Here is an 18969-nt window from a genome sequence, read left to right on the forward strand (position 1 = left end):
GACTGACAGTAACCTCACCAAGCACAACATACACAATCTTAGCAATTTATTTAGAGTTTTGGATGAATCATTAAAAAAATCGAAGTTAATAAGATCTAATGATTACATTTATAGTCAAATTTATGGGCAAATTTTGGCTGTTAATTATTTATATCATTGGTTTTGCTTAGCTTAAAATCAATGATTCCGATCTTCATAATGCGATCAATAATATGTCATGATTTTTCTTACAAATTAAAAGAAGTAGTAGAAGTTATTTTTACAAGCTTATTAAAATTTCAAGATATTCATTCTGCAGAGAGGAGGAATATCAACTGGCGTTTTAAAATCATGTAAGAAGATTAAAGACAAAACAGTTTGTTGTGTTATGCATCAGTAAAAACCTTTATTGGAAAAACCTCATTCGAGAGCATCACAGTTTATTAACGCTGAGCTCCACACAGTGCAAACCCCTACAAACATGCTTGCACCTGAGTTGAATGTCTGATCTGTATTGGCATTTTCTTCACCTCACAATAGAAAAACTATTTCGAACTGTGTTCTTTCTTTTCCAGGATCAGTTTTCAATGCTTCTGTGACTCAGTGTCCTGCATCCAAGTCTCTCTGAGCTGCACAGCCACTCCAGGCGTTGATGATGATCTCAGTTGGTACCTGCAGAAACCTGAGAAGCGGGTGCCACTGATACAGAGTCGTACAAAAACCTTGAATCAGTACCACGTACAGTTTGTTGCACCTGTGAGTTTCTGCAGCAGACCGTGACTTGAAGGATTGGTTCACTGAGCACACTATCGCTTTAGAGGAGGAAAGTAACCAAAGTGTTTAACTCTAAGCATCCTCCCACTAGATACTAACATTTCTTTCTACACTAAATATATCCTAGAAATAAATCTTCAATAAGTACAGAGAAGCGTGTACTAACGACACAGTAGGTTAAGTTAAGTTAAAGCTGCCAATATATCCTGGTGTAAAGTCTGTGTAAAACCAGAATAATCAAAGAATTCCTCAAACTGGTTATTTTTTATTTCAATTAAAGACTAAATTATGTTGATATTGCATTGACCACCTTTTATTGTCCTTCACTTATTGGCTTTATTTTTCATACAAATATTTAAAAAATACATGTTATAAAGCCCTCATACATCAACAAGTAGGACAAACAAACTAACCCAAACTTCTAATGTAATCGGTTTGTGATTTTCCCAATTTTGTTGAGATGAATTTTTTCAATGTTAAACTCAGAAATTAAATTATTATATCATTGTTGTTGTTGTTTGTTATTATAAATATTAATTTTGTTTTATCATTATATTTATGATAATTGTTATTGCTTGAAGTATCATTATCACTATTACGATTGTTTTTATCATGTAGAATAGATGATAGTTATCATTATTGTTTTTGTTATTATTATACTCCCTAGTATTATAGATATATATTAGTCTTAATAATGGTATTATTATGTTTGTTTTTGATATGATTATTATTATTGTTATCATTATTATTATTGTTTTTGTCGTGTAGATTATAGTTGTTGTTATTATAATACTCTTTAGTGTCTTTTAACTTGAGCTGAGTGCAGTTCATGTTTCCTGCCGCTCTCATTTCCGCGTTCTTTGAGGAACCTTGTGTCGCGGAACCAAAGTCTGAAGCGATATAATAAAATTAAAAAAACACGTGACTCCGGCTCTCACTCTTCCTCTCATCAAATAAAAAACTGCAGTTCTGCCTCCGAACATAGTTCCTGCTCCGTTACGGTTTCTCCACGTTAACGCGGTTCCGGAGTTTAACGGCACTCGCTCCTGTCGCGTCACAATGAGCGAGCGGAGCAGAAACGCGGTGACAACAACACTTCAGCTGACCTGTCTGCTCCTGGGCGTAAGTGACACTCCATTACTGTATCTGTATGTCCAGCTGCTTTTATTCTTCTCCAGCTCTGACAAGCTCTCATAGGCCATTAGCTAGAGAGGGAGAGAGAGAGAGAGAGAGAGAGAGAGAGAGAGAGAGAGAGAGAGAGAGAGAGAGAGAGAGAGAGAGAGAGAGAGAGAGAGAGAGAGAGAAAGATCTAATCAGGTTTTTAACTGTCAGATCATCCCTGTTGGTTTTACTGATCATCATTTAGTTTTAATGGAGTATATTTTATCCTCAACATTAAAACCAAAGTGTTTTTGGCATTTTAACGTTAAATTATTGCAATTTTAACTGTTTTGGGCTTTTTGGAAAAATAAGATACACAAGTTTTCCTCCCTTACCCAGTGGTGGGGACTAGGAGAGGCCCAAATCAGAGTGATCTGTCAGCAATACTCAGCCAACTCGACAGTTAAAATAAAAAGAGCCATTCAGACATTAGATAGATACATAGATAGATAGATAGATGGATACTTTATTAATCCCGTGGGAAATTCAGATCATCCAGTAGCTTGTACACTTAACACATCACTGACATACATAGATAAATCACATACGGAGAACATATTTACAGATACAGGAATGGAATGCAATGATGTGATTGTGTCAGTGTCGAGTAGGAAAGTGTTCTTGTGCTGCTGGAGTGGATAGTACAATAAAATATCAAATGTATATGTATATAAAAACAGCAGAAAAATAAATATATATAAATATCTAAATATATAAGAATATGTAGTGTAGAGGAGGAGATCAGAAACCTGGAAGCTGTCACACAAAGCAACGGGCAGGATTTAAACGGCTCAAAACTAAGAGAAAGGATTTAAACTCTTTTTTACGCGAGAGAGCCAAAGGAGCCTTTGTCAGAGCCCGCTTCACTAGATTACGTGATATGGACGCTCCGACCACCTTCTTCTTTAACTTAGAGATGTCGGTGGCTCGGAGGAAACAGATGGTGTCTCTGCGGCTCCCAGACGGAGAAGTGACCACAGAACCAGCTCGGATGAGGAAACACACAGTAGCGGAGAGAGAGAGAGAGAGAGAGAGAGAGAGAGAGAGAGAGAGAGAGAGAGAGAAATGTAATGTAATTTCCTGGAGAATCAAAACCTAAGCCAATCCTTCACCCAATATTAAAGGGGACATATTATACCCATTTCACCACAGTTGATATGGTTCCTTGGGGTCTTAATGAAATGTTTGTAACATTTTTTGGTAAAAATACCCCAAGGATCATTTAAAACAGCACCTTTTTACTCTGTCTAAAACAGACCTCCTCAGATCAAGCAGTTTTGAGGGCCCCGCCCCCCTCTCACCCCGCCCCCATCTTACCCCACCCCCTTTCACCCCTCTCATCCCTCCCCCTTCTCACCCCTCCCCCCTCTCATGGAGGTGTAGGACATGTGTTTGAATGGGTTCTCACTACAGAATGCATTCAACATCTATAGGGCAGATTATGGGCCTTTATGTCCAAGAGGAATAGAGCGGTAAGTTTTGTTTTTTTTATGCATGAGATATCAGTCATTTCTGCAATAAAATTATGACTGAGGAATAAAATACATAAATTACTCTTCTCTGTGTATTACTTTGCTAACTGCTCATCTTACACGTGTCAATTGTTGACATGTTACATATCAAACATTAAAAGCACACAACTGCTTCTATAAACTTTTATTGTCAGAAAGATTGCCACAGAGCTTTTTAAACATACCAAGTATAATGAAAACATTGATTACAAAAATAAAATTTGTGCCATCAGTAGCCATACTGTAAACAAAGGAACACTTTATATTTGTGTGTCACCTTTTATTCTCTAAATACAATGTAAACTTTGCTCAGCCGTTACAGGTATTTGGCGTACAGAAGCTTTGTGAGCTGGTGTTGAGGCCCTCTGGGCCGGAGAATCAGGGTGGTCCTGCCCTCCTGCTCGGTGCTCCAGATACGCTGAGTGTTCCCTGATGCTCAGGGAAGTTATGCAGGGTTCAGACCTGCCCTTGATTGAAACTCGACACATAGCTGGCTATAACTTCCTGCTTGTCAGGTTTCTCATACTTGGCAGAGAGATCCTCACGTTTTGAGATCTTCAGCACCTCATTCACAAATGGGGCCGGGTCCTGAAAAACCTCGTGAAAGATGAGGTCCAACAGGTTATCCATGTAATCTGTAATACAAATTGGGGGGAAAAGTTGGACATTTTGCACTTTTTGTATTTATTACTTTCTTTTTATAATTATTTTATTCTATTTATCGTGAAGACGATAAATAAATGGTCTTTAAATCGTGAAGACCATTTAGAGACAGCAGTTAATTGATGTTATTTATGTTTCACATACTGTTGTATGTTTGGATTTTAAATAAAGCCTGTGAGAATCACGGAAGGTTGCATCTGCTTTCACCGGCTTTTCTGTGCACTTGCCCTTCTTATATATTACATCTGTCCCCCGCCGACACACAGGACAAACCTCAAACAGCTCCAGGAGGCAGTTTTCATAGACAATATATGTGGGTGTCTTATGAACAGGGTTGGAAGATTCCATTATATTAGAACGACAAAGATTTCACCAAAAGGCTGCAACAGCTAAAAAAGTGTAGGATGGTAATCCATCTGATTATTGAAATGTTTAGATTAAATATTGAGTCACTCACGTCACATCTGCTGACTCAGTCAAGACTGTGATTGAGTCATCAGGATCATAGGTAGCATCCTGTGGCTCTCCGAAGTCCATACTTGAACAACTTGGGTTGTCCTCTCCCTCCTCCAAGCGAGGTCTCTTACAGCTGAGGTCCCAACACCAACATCAGTGCAGCACAGTTTTCTGTGTGCCTATGATAAAACAGACACAGGAGTCACAACAAATGAGATGCTGTTACAACTTTAACACGGAGACACAATCAATGACATGAAGAAGTAACTGAGGGTAAACCAACCTGTACTTTTGTAGTGAGGTCGCAGTGTTTTCATAGAAAGCTGCGTTCCATGTGTGCGCATCTGTGGTGGGTCCGTCTGGCATGCTACGTGATGTAGCCTAGCACCGTGAACAGATGTGCTTGCCTGAACACCAAAAGCAGCAATGTTATTCATGTTTGTACTACTGTCATGCATACAAGGATACAAGGGCACATTTCCCCAACTAGGGCTGGTAATGAATAATCGTTCTAGTCCCGCACATTATGACAACAACATACTCCGGTATCTTGAACGAGCGGGCGTAGCCGCAGCTGCAGCTGGAAGTTAGGTTCGTGAGTGTTGTGCTCTCCACGCTCTTTCCCTCCGTCCGCTCGCGTGTCCTCCCTGGTGTACTGTGCCGCCGATTTTTTCCCACGGCAGCACTGGGCTGGAAGTTAGCTACAGCGCCAGTAGCAACCTTAGCAGCTACTGACGGCCGCCGGCCGCCGCAGCTACTGGCGGCCGCGGCAGCTACTGGCAGCCGGATGCCGCAGCAGCTACGGCCGTGGCAGCTACGGACGGCCGGCAACCGTAGCAGCTACTGACGGCCGGCTGCCATAGCTAACTTCCAGCTACAGCAGCTACTAGGCACACACCAGCGGAGGGGGGGAAAGCGCGTGGAGAGCACAACACTCATGAACCTGCCGTGCGAACACCGTTCACCGTGGACTCCGACGCCGTCCTCTCGCTAAGACTCGCCAGCCGTCCTCGATTAATTGTTCAATAACGTTATTAACAGTCGAACATGAAAACTCCTGTAAAGTCTCTCCCTATCCCCCACCACTACATACTAGCCCCCCACCCCCTCACACACGGCACAACATGCTAACGGCACTAGCCTCCACACAAAATGTCTAAAAGAAGCAAATACCAGAATTATTTAAAAAAAATACTTACATTTCCCTCGTCTTCAGTATTGCGATGGAAAGATGGCACCGACCCCTCTTTCAATAACAACCTTTTAGAGAATCCAACGTTATATTGGCCCAGGTTGATAAAACAGTCCGATTCAAAGTGGTGGCAGGAACGTTGCCATCATATATGAACTCAATCCATCTCAATCTTGTGTCTTCGGAAGCTGGAGTCACATGAAGACATTTGTGCTGATTTGTGCAGCCGACCACTGAGCATCTCGGTTGTCGAAATTGATTCATGCTGCTGTTAGCTTATCCAAGTGTTTCCAAGGCTTGCAAGAATGAAATGGCGGACACCGGTGGACCGAGCTTCTATAAAGTGGGAGGGTCCATCTAGGGGTGGGTCGAGTGGTAGTGGGGGAGTGCATAGAGCTATGGGGGAATGTACTAAATGGGCATTTTTCGACTATGACGTCTATTTCGGGGGAAATTCCATTGGACGCACTTTAGCACATAGTTTCTGAAATAGAGGAACCACAACAAATCGCGGGAGTGATTTTTTTCCAGAGTTTTTGGGACGTTAGACATGCCAGATACCCAAACTAATGTGTAGAAGCACTACAAAAGTGGAATTTTCATAATATGTCCCCTTTAAAACATGTCTTTATCTTAGAATTTGATGGTTTACAAAACAGGAACTTGCTTTTATCCCCACGAGGAAGACAAATCCATATACTGTGACTTTGTAAAGAGATTTAGGTACATACACACACACACACACACACACACACACACACACACACACACACACACAATTAGCCTATTTAATTATCTCTGCTTAAAGAAATTCTTAATCAGGCATCTGATTGGGTTTCTGTTGTGTCTATTTGAGTTTTCAGACTATTTGAGTTTTCAGACTATTTTAGTTTTTGGATAAAGCTACTGACACTACACAAACCACAGGGCACACATGCACACATGCACACACACACACACACACTCTTGTGACTGCTTGGGAAATTAACGTTGGGCCTAGTGTTTTACATCAGCAGTGAATACAGACACAATGCATACTGTGTTGAGTTTTACTGAATAAAAATAAAACAAAAAAAGATTAGACTTTGATTTTTGATCTTTTTTTACCTCACCAGGTGCTGGGGTTGGTGGTGGGCTTGAGCGGAGTCTATCTGCTGATGAAGTACTGGCAGGGCAGCTTATGTTTTTCAAACGCCTACATCACCATGCCAGCGATCCTCACCCTTGCCAGCGCCGCTTTCCTCGTAGCCAGCGGGTGCCTTGGCTCGTGGCTGAGCCTCAGGGATTCCATCTGTCTGCAGGGCCTGGTAAGGTTGTCAGTGTATGTGTTAATGAGGGCATCTCTGTGTGTAACAGTCTTTGGGCTGTACATAATAAAGTGTGTTCCTCTCCACTCCAGTTTGTTTATCTCCTCGTCGTGGTCTTCTGTCTGGAAAGCACAGCTACTGCGTTGGCTTATTATCATTCTGTGAAGGTAAGAGAAACATCAGTACAGTTACCAGTGAGTCTCTGGGTAATTTCATGTGGATTTACTGGAGTTTTTATAGTTAGTGGATTATTTTGTTACAGATTTATTTGATGTCTTTTGCCCTTTTGTTTAGCTGGATTCAGAAACAGCTTCCCTCAGTGGAGTCTTTCAGAATTACACAGGAAAGAGCGACGACCCCAGCTCTCGAGCTGTGGATACTATGCAGGAGCAAGTGAGTGCTCAGTTCAGTTATTGTAGGCATCGACACACCCCTTGCATGTTTGTGCAAAATGTAGAAAAATAAATACTTTGAGGGTTGTGTGGGGCTATGAACCCATGGCTGCATGTCTTTGGACTGTGGGAGCAAACTACTTATTGAAGTATCTTGGATTTTTGCTCATGAGAGAGGTGGAGAAGGAGCGTGAAATGGACGGAATGGTATGATCAGTAGTAATGGGAGCATTGTACCGGACCATTTTGGTGAAGATGGAGCTGAGCAACAGGGCACACCTTTCCAGCAAGATAACAAAAACAAGCAGCCAAATTGAGTTTTCTCCGTTTGGTGGCTAAGCTCTGCCTCAGAGATAGGGTTCAGTCATCTGGAGGGAGCTCGGTGTAGAATTGCTGCCCTGTTACATTGAAAGGGGACAGTCGGGTGGTTTCATGCATATAGTCAGAATACCTCCTGGATGACTGGGAATTACATATCCCATCTGGCCTGAGGACATCTCAAAATCATCAAGGCAGAGCTGGAAAACATTGCTAGAGATAGTGACATCTTGGATACCCTGAATCGCTACCTCCACAACTTGAGCCCAGATAAGTGGAAGACAATGGATGGATGGATGGTGTAGGTGACTGGGTATTATTTGTTCAGTTGCAGTGTTGTGGCGTCCATGACTACAGGGACTGGCTTACAACCTCCTGGTTCAATCGCACCGGTGAGCTAGCTTTGCCCCAAAGCTGCTGCAACTCTACTTTCCTTTCCTGCAATGGCACAGTGGAGCAGCAGATTTACAAACAGGTAGAAATCAAGACAAGCCCAGCACTCATACATATAAAACATACCAGCATGAATGTGGGATTGATCACCTGTGTTTCTCACTCTCTCAGGGCTGCCAGGTCAAGCTGGAGAAGGCTTTACAGTTTGTGCTGAGATTTATCATCTGGGGCCTTCCGGTGGTTTTTCTGGTCGAGGTGCGGAACTCTTCATCTTCAGTTTTTTCTGTACACACTTGGTTTGTCGTTAAAGTTCCCCTCAAAAACCATTCAAACAGCCAGGGTTTGTGATGTCACAAAGCAACCATCCTGCTAACTTGTGGGTGGGGCTCCTCAACAGACATGTTGAATATATGAGAGGAAACAGCTTCATATGTCTCATATAATTATTCCGGTTTCAGAAGTTTATCTAGGTGTAATTAACCAGAATCCTCTTCTCCTTTCTTTTTCTCTTACATTGTAGGTTGTCGTTTTAATAATGTTGGCACAGCTGATGAGGGAGCGACCTTTCATGGAATATCAAATACTGGGCAAAAACTGAACTGCACTGCACAGATCCCGTCACGTCTGTCTATTGTGACTGTTGTTAAATTATTGTTTCTTAGCTGCAGACACACTTGTGAACTCACCTATCCCCCTATACTGCAAATATATGTGTATATATATATATATTTGTACACTACAAAACCTGCCACATGAAATTAGGTTAAAGATGTTATGCACATGATGCAGTTGTGTTGTTGATGATGGTTTATGGAAAGCAGTTTATTGCTTTAAAGATGAATGCACCATTCAGTCTATAGGCTCAACACTATAGTTGTCTTAGTACTTTTAAACAAATAAGTGTGATATGATGACTGGAGTTTCATATGAAATGTTATATGGTCTTGACCTTGATTTTTTTTGTTTTATTATTATTGTAGACACTGCACTTTTTTCACTGCTTCAGTGTGTAATCTTATTAGAGAGAAACAGGGACATTTATGAGGGAAATTAAACTAAAACTGATATAATATCTATCATCTTTGCAGCATTTACCACAATTTTGTCTGTTGCGTAAGGTAAAAGTAACACAATAACTTTTCTGCTTGAGTAAAAATACCTTTAATACTTGAAATTCTAACTTGCTATGATATAATTATAACTATGTCCTTGTACAATATGTCCACGTTCGTGCATGTCTTACGTGTTACTACCTTGAAGGCGTTTTCTTGATTACACATGTTTTTTTCTACATGCATGTGTTTGTTTAATTGCAGTTTGTTGAGCTCCATTTAGGGGACAAATAAAGTTTAAAAGATGAAGTTGACGTATTCAAAGTCAAATGTATTTGTACAGTGTGGCTGGGTCTTTGTGCCCACCTATTTACCCACCTATATCTAAATTATTACTAATTTGATATATTAATCGCAATAATAATAATAATGATGATAATGATACAAATTTGAATATGTAATGCAATGCTTTGTAAACATGTTCTCAAGTAGAGAGTACACATATTCGCCGATATATGTAGTAGAGTAAAAGTACCCGAGTATAAATCAATTTACACAAAGTACAGGTACGTAGATGAGTAAATGTACGTGGTTCCTAATAATCTGACAGGTGAGCGCAGACCCCGGGTGGATGTTGACCTCCCCGATACCTCTGCAGAGGCGTGGCCGGGCTGGAGCGTTCGTGACGGGGCTCATCGCGCAGCTCCTTCCTCCGCTTCTCCGCTACGTGAGGTCGATTCGGAGGGAGGCGAACGTCGTGAAGAAATCATTTTAAAAACCGGGAGACGAAGGCAGAAAACACCACCCACTCCCCCCATCAAGCTGGTGAGATTATAAAATGGCGGGTTTATCTCCCGGTTTCGACGTGGTGTGATATTAGCCCGTTTGCCGCCGCGTCGCTCTCGCGGCCCTGCGGAGCCATCGGTTAGCTTAGCTTTTAGCTTAGCTTAGCGGTGGCTAAGCTAAGCGATGCTTGGCCGCCGCGGCCCCCGTTAGCAAGCCGTGGGGGTTTTGGGCGCGGGGACAGATACACAACGACCCGGCGCTTTCCAAAAATAGCGCCACGGTGCTTCGCGTTAGCCTTTCCGGGAACCGCACCGCCACGTAGTGTGTCGTGCTGCCGCGCACACGAGCGGGTCGTGCCGGTGGCTTTGCGTCAATGATTACAGACCAGTATCCGCCGTGTTGTGTCGTTTTTCTGATGTTGTTGCTGAGCCTGGTTGTACGTGGGTCGCCTTTTCTAATCCTACCAGAGCGAGCGTGCAGCCGCTAGCCCGCTAATGCTAATCGGGCCTCTGCACGTTTTTTCCGGGATGGAGAGAAGCTCAGGAGCGCAGTGAGCTGCAGATCGCCGATAAAGGGCTCAGTTATCTTTGGACGTTAAACTGTTTGTGTAGTAAGTCTATGTTCTACTGTAAATAATCATCAGTGGCCCCGCGTTTTAACGTCGTCCTGCAGCTAATGTCGCATTTCTCTCGTGGATTTCAAGTGCTGTGCTGAGGCGACTCGTCCAGGTAGAAGGTGGATCAGCTCAGAACAATAAAAGATCACCGTTCATCTGAAAATCACACCACAGCCATGTTTTCTCCTCATTTATAACGGAGTGGTGCATCAGAAATCCCTGGTTGTGTTACAGTGCTATTCTGCTTTTGTTGTCATCCAGGATTATATGGTCTCATGCAATTTATGACGACCATGTTTGATACAAGGCACACAGAATTAAGGTTGAAATGTGTTACACAATTACACTTTGCCGTGCCTAATATTTAGCATATTGAATATTAAAGCTTATTTGCTTTAAATTCAGTTGGATCAGTCTTTGCCGACATTGGAAAACACTGATATTGAATTTGCTGTCTTCGGCATCATCCTGATTGTCTGACATGACTTATTTACAGCTGAAGCCTTCGTTCTTCTGTGTTAATGTTAAAGTTTTGCACATATTAAGCTCATTTTATCTCAATACTGTGACAATGCTGATCACCGCCATCCTCTTTGGTCACTAACAGTGGTTTTCATCTTGAGAATGTGTTTAAAAATTCTAAATTTGGTTTTGCTTTACCCAGTTTAATTTATGACTGATCCCCCTTTTCAACCGGACGGGGTAAAGACAGAAATGCCCGAACTGCAGATCGCACAAGCGAGGGTTTGTCTCGTTACATGCCGATCATTTCATAACGGTTGCAGCTTCCTTCACATCTGGCTCATCCATGCAGCAGATGTGAGAAATAAAAAAGCTGTCAAGTGTCGTCCTGAACGTAACATACAGAACGTTATGTAAGCAATTTGCAACCTTGTACAAAACTATTCTCGAAGAAATGAGCCAATAGTGATTAAAGACCCCCCCCCCCCCCCCCCTGTGTCCTGGGTTTCTGACCAGTAAATCAGAAAAGCCCATCACAGCTTAATGGTTGTTGTATGGATATCCCCCCTGCAGTGTTTGATTTATTTTTTTCTTCTCTGTCTTCCCTGTTCAGCCCCAGGAGCAGTGAAGTGTCTTAATGGCAGTTCGTCGAGGAAACATCAAGTACTTGAAAGTGAGTCTGAGATGCGAGTTTCCATTACAAACCGTATTGGTTTGATCAGATGTTCTGGTCAAGTGTTGGAAGAAGAGTCGACTCCTCATGTCCTGTTATCCTGTTAAAGATTTCACTTCATACCTAGAATTAGACGCTGAGATGGTGTTAGGAGAAATCAAAAAATAAATATGCATGTCAGCCCTCCACCAGCTTTGCCCATGTTTACTGTTTGAATACAGGACTCTCATTCATCCTCTTGGGCGGTGGATCTTACCCACCAGAATACACAATCACAGCCCCTCTCCTGCATGAATGGACCTCTGTCAACTTGACCGCCGCACTTGTTCCCATTTCAAACCCGATCCCAACGCAGCCACCAGTAAATGTATCGACCACGACACCCGCATGTAGGGGAAAACAGAAAATGTAACAGTTTAATGAAGCAACGTTTCGCTATGGCTCTGGAAAGTTTATATTGTTTTCTTAACTAATCTCAGATCCTTCAGACTACATTGCGCTGCGACGTGACCTAATCTGTTACTTATCTATAGATGGCTGTGACTCCGGAAGTAGAACGTGTCAGCCACTCACCAGAAGGTTGGCGTTGCGATCCCTGGCTCTCAAGTTTTTTATGGTTTAGAACGAAACCACCATGGCATTTTAAATTCCCCTGTTCCAATTTTTGTCATTGCAGCCCATTAACTCACCCACCCCCTCTCATTCAGTCTCTTTTTAAGAACATGACAATGACAAGAAAGTAAAACTATTGAGTGGCAAGAAATAATATCAGCTTTAATTCCTTATTTGTGAATGAAGCTGCAGCGGTACCTGTGTTGGACCAGCAGACTGCAACTTAAAGACCCCCCCCCCCCCCCCCCTAACTTTCTGAATCTGCTCCTCCCAATCGACTGAATCTGGGCTTTTGATTGATTAAGATAAGCTAAAGCGTTTTTCTGGGTCAAAGAGTTCAGATGGAAAAAACATTTAAACATCCTTTCAGATGAAGATTTATTAATTGGGAGTTTTGAAAATAGCATGGACCACTTGTTGTGTTATTGTACCCACCGTGTGCTCTGGTTTGTCTATCAGTGATGTAAAGGGGTTGTTTGAGGTAGCAGGGTGGACAAAGAGGGTAAATTGGAGGACATGACTGTTCACTCTATTCTCATTTTGTGCTGCTGCCAGCAATTGAGTGTGAAGTAATTAGTTTGAATTGATTTCCTGTATCATCTGCCCGTCTCTTTTTGCATGTGTAGGTGAACCACAGGCAGTTTTTGGGATTGTGTGCCTTTTGTTTATTTATATTTGTTGAAAGATGTTTGGGTAATTTTTCAATTTGAACGTAACCTCTGCTTACTCTACGTGCTTACCTGCGTGTCCTTTTTTTCCCGACCCACCTGGCCGACTTGCAGGAGGTGTATGACATGTCGAACGGTTATGAAGACCACATGGGAGGGGACGAGGGGAAGGACTCCAAGACCAACCTGATCGTGAACTACCTGCCTCAGAGCATGACGCAGGACGAGCTGCGGAGCCTCTTCAGCAGCATCGGGGAGGTGGAGTCCGCCAAGCTGATTCGAGACAAAGTCGCAGGTACGCTACGCTCTGAAGCGATAAGACCTGTGACAGATGAGCTCGCCGCTTAAACCAAGATTTTGTTTAAAATGGCAAAGGTTTCCTGTTTCACACTTAGCAAATAACCAGATACAAGTGGTGGCAACAGCCTCTGAGTACATCAGTGGTGTACCAGCTTTGTGACGTTTGGTTTATCCCTCATTTTCAAATGAATTTGTCTTTACTGGCAGGATATATTCTAAAGAGGTGTATCTGACTCCTTTCTTCTCTTTGATTTTATAGAGTAACTAATTTCCAAAAATATCCCAAATTTATTTTCCTGCTTGAGTTGGGTCCTAGTTTCTCTCAGCTTTTCACCACCACAGATTTGTTTTTATTTATTCCAACCAGCCCAGCGCTGTTTAACTGTAGATTGGTTTTGCTTGTTTGTTCAGAACTAGCATGCAATGTTAAGATTTGTTTTTGTTTTTAAATATTTATTTGTTTGCAGCTTTTTTTGAACGACAACGTTTTTTTGTTTTGTTTTATTGTTTTCCTTTTTTTTTCTCTAGGCCACAGTTTAGGGTACGGATTTGTTAACTATCTTAACCCTAGTGATGCAGAAAGAGCTATCAGTACACTGAATGGACTAAGGCTACAGTCCAAAACTATCAAGGTAACGTGCAATAAGGTGTTCTACAATTCTCAAACCAAAGATGTCATGTCATATAACTCTCCTGTGGCTCCTGTGCTGTCCGCTAACTAGCTAGAACATGTCAGCCCGAGAAAGTGACACTGCTTTCACAGCTCACTTACTGCCCTACCTGACATGTCTGTTGAGTTTGACTTTAATTTTACTTATTTGATTTCATACATATATGTATTTGAAGTACCTTTTTTATCAGTTTTATTTCATCTTTTTACGTTGCTGTAATGTTTCTTATGCTTCTGACTCCACTCATTTTTGCTCAGACCTAAAACATCACACCCAAAACTGTTTTAGTGATCGGGTTCTTTAAGTTTTTTAATGGAATTAAAGTGTTTATTTTAGTAAATAGACAAAACTTTTCAGATGGTTTTATCTAATGAACCGATTGATATACCTGTCCGTGTAAATTCAAATAAGTTGTGTAAAATGTCAGTAGTTTGATAGATTTCATTTCTTTTACTCTTTTTGTTACTTTATGTTGTACAAGTGTCTCAGAGTTGTAATCAGGGGATTGTTTGCTCTTATCACCAGGTTTCTTTCGCTCGGCCCAGCTCTGATACAATAAAAGATGCCAACCTGTATATCAGCGGTCTCCCAAAGGCCATGACCCAGAAAGACGTGGAAGACATGTTTTCATGTTTTGGGCACATCATTAACTCCCGAGTACTTGTAGATCAGGGTACAGGGGCGACAGGTGAATGACTTCCTTGCTTTTGAAAAGAACAAATATTTTTAGAAATGAAAAGTAGCCACCAGAAAGCAGCTACACGGAAATGTAGGTATGCTCCTTGTGCAAGAATAGGCTGTGACCAGCTGCACTCTCGTCCCCAGGTGTGTCCCGCGGCGTGGCTTTTATCCGGTTTGACAAGCGGGCGGAGGCAGAAGAAGCTGTCAAGAGCCTGAATGGCCAAACACCACCGGGGACCGCTGAGCCCATCACAGTGAAATTTGCCGCCAACCCTAACCAGGCGAAAAACACACAGCTCATTTCTCAGCTCTACCACAACCAATCCCGACGCTTCGGGGGCCCCGTACACCACCAGGCACAGAGGTTCAGGTGAGGCATGTTGTGACATTGAGTAGGACCCGATCTTTTGCAAGTCATATCCGAAACCTAAATAAACTTATAGTTCACTAAAGAAAAAAAGGAAAAATATTTGTTGAAAGAAGCATAGTTAATTTATTTGCAGTAATACTATGCTTGATTGTAGATATATAACAGGAATAGTTTCTGCTTTAGAGCCAAATGAAGATTTAAAGTTTGTAGCCTAGTGATTAACAAGCTCCTGGATTCATTGAGATTCTTCTTATTCCAGGTTTTCCCCCATGAGTGTCGATCACATGGGTAGCATGGGAGGTGTCAGCGTCCCCAGCAACCCAACCTCCGGCTGGTGCATCTTCACCTACAACCTGGGCCAGGACGCCGACGAGAGCCTCCTGTGGCAGATGTTTGGCCCCTTCGGCGCCGTGACCAACGTCAAGGTGATCCGAGACTTCAACACCAACAAGTGCAAGGGCTTCGGCTTCGTCACCATGACCAACTACGAGGAGGCGGCCATGGCCATCGCCAGCCTGAACGGCTACCGGCTCGGAGACAAGATACTGCAAGTGTCCTTCAAGACCAGCAAGGGCCACAAGTAGAGAGAGCTGGACAATCGGGTGTAGAGGAGACGGGGGGGAGGGAAATGACCTGCACCAGGCTTTTATTTGAGAGAGCTAAAGTACGAGTTTGCAAAGTCTGGCACATCTGTTTGGGTTTTAGTGTACTGCGAGTGAAATGAGACTCTTCTGCACCTTTTGTTACTGGTCTAAGGCTGACTTAATGTTTTTTTGTTTGTTCTGTTTTTTCTTATCTTTATTCTCATGCTTGTGGCTTGAGGACACTCAGTGGGGTTTTTGTTTTTTTTAGGGAGAAGATGTTGAGTGCAAAAGCTACCCAAGATATCTTCAACATAAAGTTCGAAAAATTATCTAAAAATCTGAAATACTGTCAGTATCTGTTGCATGTTTAACTGTGGGGACTAGAATAAAAGAGGCAGGCAATGGGTGCACTGAAAATCCAGAAGCATAAAGAACGACCTGCAAATAGTTTTAAAAGTGTCTAAAATTTTGCGGACAATTATAAATCTGCAGACGGGGAAACCACGTTTGGCAATGAGCTGGTGGTTGTTTTCTTTTGGGGAAGAAGTGTTGTGTCCTGGATCCTCATCAGAATTAGAAATAGATGCCTTAAATGATCACCCAGTGACGCAGACTACACAACCACTCACCGTCTGGAGTCAATCTAAAACAAAAAAAAAGCAAAGCACTTTTAATCAGTCTGTTCTAGGTTTCTATGTATATCAGTCATTGTGAAGTTGATCTACTTTTTCTCACCCTCCGACCAGATTAACAGTTTAAAACATGACGAGTCTTGGAGGGAGATGTTTTTTTTGTTTATCCCTGTGTAAATTGTCTTTTTATTCTAAGTTGCATCGCAGCAGAATCCTGTGAAAATGATGAGTAGGGAATTGAAATGGACCAAAGACAGGGAGAGATTTGATCCTTAAACCCCAGAGCAGATTTCCACGAGGTAAAAATCACACTTTTATTTTTAAGGAGGTACTGAGGTTATATCTGATGCTGACTGAGAGCAACTTCATTCATGCTCAGTTTGCCGTTCTATTTTGTTTTGACTTTGATTGAGTTCTTTTCTTTTCCTTTTAGAGCTTTAGATTTGTATTTGTTACAATGTAAGTTCCAAACTTGTATTAATGAGTGCTCATCTCAAGTTTGGAGAGAGATTAATGGCCTTTGTTAATGATTACAGTTTAGACTTGCTTTTCTTTTTCTCCCTTTTTGTTTTGGTTGTTTCACTTTGAACATAAACCATTAAATTTTATTTTGTTTTGCTGAAAGTTTTGTTTGTTTCTTTGTTTCTTTATCTTTTTATTTCTTTTCGAATATGGTTTGCAGTTTTCTTTTTCTTGTAACAAATCTGCGGCACTGATTAACAAAACAATCCCTGGTCCAGCAGTAACTTAAGACTTTGGGACTTCAAATTGTTAATTGACCAATCTTTAGTTGAGATATGGTGATTATGACTGCACAGACATTTGAAGGAAAATGATTGTCCAGCAGAAATTTCGTGAAGCAACATTTCGGAGGGGTTAAGTATTAAGAACAATTGAGCTGTAAGTGTTCACTTTAGGTACAGTTGTCTTCAGCAGCTGACGGTTGTATGTTGCGATGATTTTTTCATCATATGGCTCAGTAACTAGTGTGTGGCTGTTTGTGCAGGAAAATGTTACGATTCAGACATTTAGACTCAAAACCACTTGCTTGATTGCCGATGCGAATTGCACTTTTCTCATGTTGTCCATCTAGCAAAGATTACTGGCATAAGACTACTATTTTTTTTTCTTGTAGTGATGCCTTTGTATTAGTCTTAGTCTTGTCTCTTTCTCCAGGGTGGAGAATTAGCATCGGTACTGTAATTTATCATTTCAGATTTTACCTGACCACAGAGGAACCACTCGATGGAGCTACACGTAGCAGATGATTCCTGGAGACAGTTCCTGCTCACACTTTTTAGGATTCACTTTTAAAACCATTGTTTTCCCAGCAATAATACACCTGACACTTCATGAACTGCGTATTTAATCAATTACTTAAAGGATATATTCTTTTACCATCACAGCTTCAGATTTTGGTCTTAAAAGTGCTTTTGATTTAGTATTTTTCGTGTTGTGTGTCAATCCTTAACTTTGTGCAATACTTTGTGACTTGTTCGAAGCAGGCGATAGGAACTTGTAGTCTTGAACTGTCATGTTTCATGATTTCTTTTTTTTCTACTGACGTTCTGGTACTGTTTAATTTTCTCAGCAGTCTTGTTGGATTTGCATGAAAAGATGCAAGTGACATTTGATTTTTTTCAAGGGGCAGTCGGAATAAACTGCATTCCGCCTTAATTCTTAAGTGGATTTGGTGACTTTTACATCAGAGGAGGCGCAAACATTTATTTGACAATGTTTGCGGTTACACTTGTTGGAGTGTTTTTAATGGAGTCTTGATATTTTTTGTGGGGTTTTATTTTTTTGCTCTTGAACGGACACTAAATTGAAGTCCATTAAATGTCTTCTAACATTGGATCATTTCAATAAAAACGTGGTGCAATAGCATTGTTGTAAGATCACTATATTACCTATTGTTACCCATATTAAAAAAAATCCTTTTCCCGCCCGTTTCTACGGGTCCACGCCCCAAATTTCCTGCCCAGGTTCCATCCTTCCACCAAGTTTTGTTCAAATCCTTTTGGTAGTTATTGTGTCATCCTGCTAACAAACAACCTCAGATGTTGGCTCTGTCGGAAACTGTTATTGATTTCACCAAACTGCGATTTTGAAAATAGCAGGGGGAATCACATGAATCTTAAAAAAACTAGTAAGGTGGTCTGATGTAAACCCCATGAAGATCACAGAACCGTCTTGTATAAAATATTTGCAGACAAGTTATGTAGTAAGAACATAAAGTACATCTCTACACGTGTGCAGAGGAGAGGGAACTGAATTCCAACCAAGCTCCAACTCCTCAGCCACATCCACCACGACTAGTCGGGCTTTGAAGAGATTCTGTTCATTTAAATGTGTTGTTTGAGTTGTAAGGTAAATAATATGACTGTTTTTTGATGAGATACATTATAACCAAGTGTTTGTTTAAAAAAAAAAAAAACTATATGTGTAGAACGAATGTGGTCCTCAACTTCAGACGACAACATGTTCGAAAAGTGCTGCCGATGGAGTCGTTACTCATCGCCAGACAATGTAGATAACTTTTAATATATTAATATCACATGACCACAACTTGAAATGACAAAAGCTGCACATTGTAACTGTGTACACCATCTTTTAGTGGTCAGTTTCTAATCGCTCTCGAATGCCTGGTAAAAGCAGAGATGCACTGATCTGAAGCACATGTGACTCAAACACATCACAAAAGACTCATGACCAA

The 18969-nt window shown here is 41.5% G+C and overlaps 2 protein-coding genes, 1 long non-coding RNA gene and 3 gene segments (V, D, J or C); 3 read left to right on the plus strand and 3 right to left on the minus strand.

Annotated features, from left to right (window-relative positions):
- Window positions 1-18969, minus strand: part of LOC128451235 (Ig kappa chain V-III region MOPC 63-like) — a 62255-nt gene that overhangs the window by 6666 nt on the left and 36620 nt on the right.
- Window positions 1-18969, minus strand: part of LOC128451237 (Ig kappa chain V-III region MOPC 63-like) — a 150125-nt gene that overhangs the window by 2948 nt on the left and 128208 nt on the right.
- The window catches only part of LOC128451236 (Ig kappa chain V-III region MOPC 63-like), a 91388-nt gene that overhangs the window by 771 nt on the left and 71648 nt on the right, over window positions 1-18969 (plus strand).
- Window positions 1588-9507, plus strand: tspan37 (tetraspanin 37). Of its 3 annotated transcripts, none has more exons than XM_053435051.1 (7): window positions 1589-1901; window positions 6852-7043; window positions 7136-7210; window positions 7338-7436; window positions 8082-8228; window positions 8318-8401; window positions 8667-9507. In XM_053435051.1, the coding sequence occupies exons 2-7, from the start codon at window positions 6894-6896 to the stop codon at window positions 8742-8744; spliced, it is 633 nt and encodes a 210-aa protein (XP_053291026.1). In that variant the 5' UTR covers window positions 1589-1901; window positions 6852-6893; the 3' UTR covers window positions 8745-9507. The 3 variants fall into 3 exon arrangements, with proteins under 3 accessions (XP_053291025.1, XP_053291026.1, XP_053291024.1); XM_053435049.1 differs by having other exon boundaries at window positions 1589-1875; XM_053435050.1 differs by lacking the exon at window positions 7338-7436 and having other exon boundaries at window positions 1588-1875.
- LOC128451284 (uncharacterized) lies at window positions 3300-6993 on the minus strand. Its single transcript, XR_008340089.1, has 4 exons — window positions 5744-6993; window positions 4828-4951; window positions 4546-4723; window positions 3300-4060 (listed from the first exon to the last, which is right to left on the minus strand). It is a non-coding gene; the product is annotated as an uncharacterized LOC128451284 (long non-coding RNA).
- Window positions 9848-18137, plus strand: elavl1a (ELAV like RNA binding protein 1a). Of its 3 annotated transcripts, XM_053435047.1 has the most exons (7): window positions 9882-10023; window positions 11676-11735; window positions 13130-13310; window positions 13844-13947; window positions 14512-14674; window positions 14812-15037; window positions 15297-18137. In XM_053435047.1, the coding sequence occupies exons 2-7, from the start codon at window positions 11700-11702 to the stop codon at window positions 15619-15621; spliced, it is 1035 nt and encodes a 344-aa protein (XP_053291022.1). In that variant the 5' UTR covers window positions 9882-10023; window positions 11676-11699; the 3' UTR covers window positions 15622-18137. The 3 variants fall into 3 exon arrangements, with proteins under 3 accessions (XP_053291021.1, XP_053291022.1, XP_053291023.1); XM_053435046.1 differs by lacking the exon at window positions 11676-11735 and having other exon boundaries at window positions 9848-10023; XM_053435048.1 differs by lacking the exons at window positions 9882-10023; window positions 11676-11735; window positions 13844-13947 and having other exon boundaries at window positions 13170-13310.

This window comes from Pleuronectes platessa, chromosome 11 (assembly GCF_947347685.1).
Source record: "Pleuronectes platessa chromosome 11, fPlePla1.1, whole genome shotgun sequence".
Lineage (NCBI taxonomy): Eukaryota > Metazoa > Chordata > Actinopteri > Pleuronectiformes > Pleuronectidae > Pleuronectes > Pleuronectes platessa.

Bases quoted from the DNA above. Each gene is read 5' to 3' on its own strand.
- elavl1a (XM_053435047.1), top strand. From the start codon at position 11,700: ATGGCAGTTCGTCGAGGAAACATCAAGTACTTGAAA. The intron at 11,736-13,129 runs GTGAGTCTGAGA...GCCGACTTGCAG, and splicing joins GAAACATCAAGTACTTGAAA to GAGGTGTATGACATGTCGAA. The intron at 13,948-14,511 runs GTAACGTGCAAT...TCTTATCACCAG, and splicing joins TACAGTCCAAAACTATCAAG to GTTTCTTTCGCTCGGCCCAG.
- tspan37 (XM_053435049.1), top strand. From the start codon at position 1,813: ATGAGCGAGCGGAGCAGAAACGCGGTGACAACAACACTTCAGCTGACC. The intron at 7,044-7,135 runs GTAAGGTTGTCA...TCTCCACTCCAG, and splicing joins CCATCTGTCTGCAGGGCCTG to TTTGTTTATCTCCTCGTCGT. The intron at 7,211-7,337 runs GTAAGAGAAACA...CCTTTTGTTTAG, and splicing joins CTTATTATCATTCTGTGAAG to CTGGATTCAGAAACAGCTTC.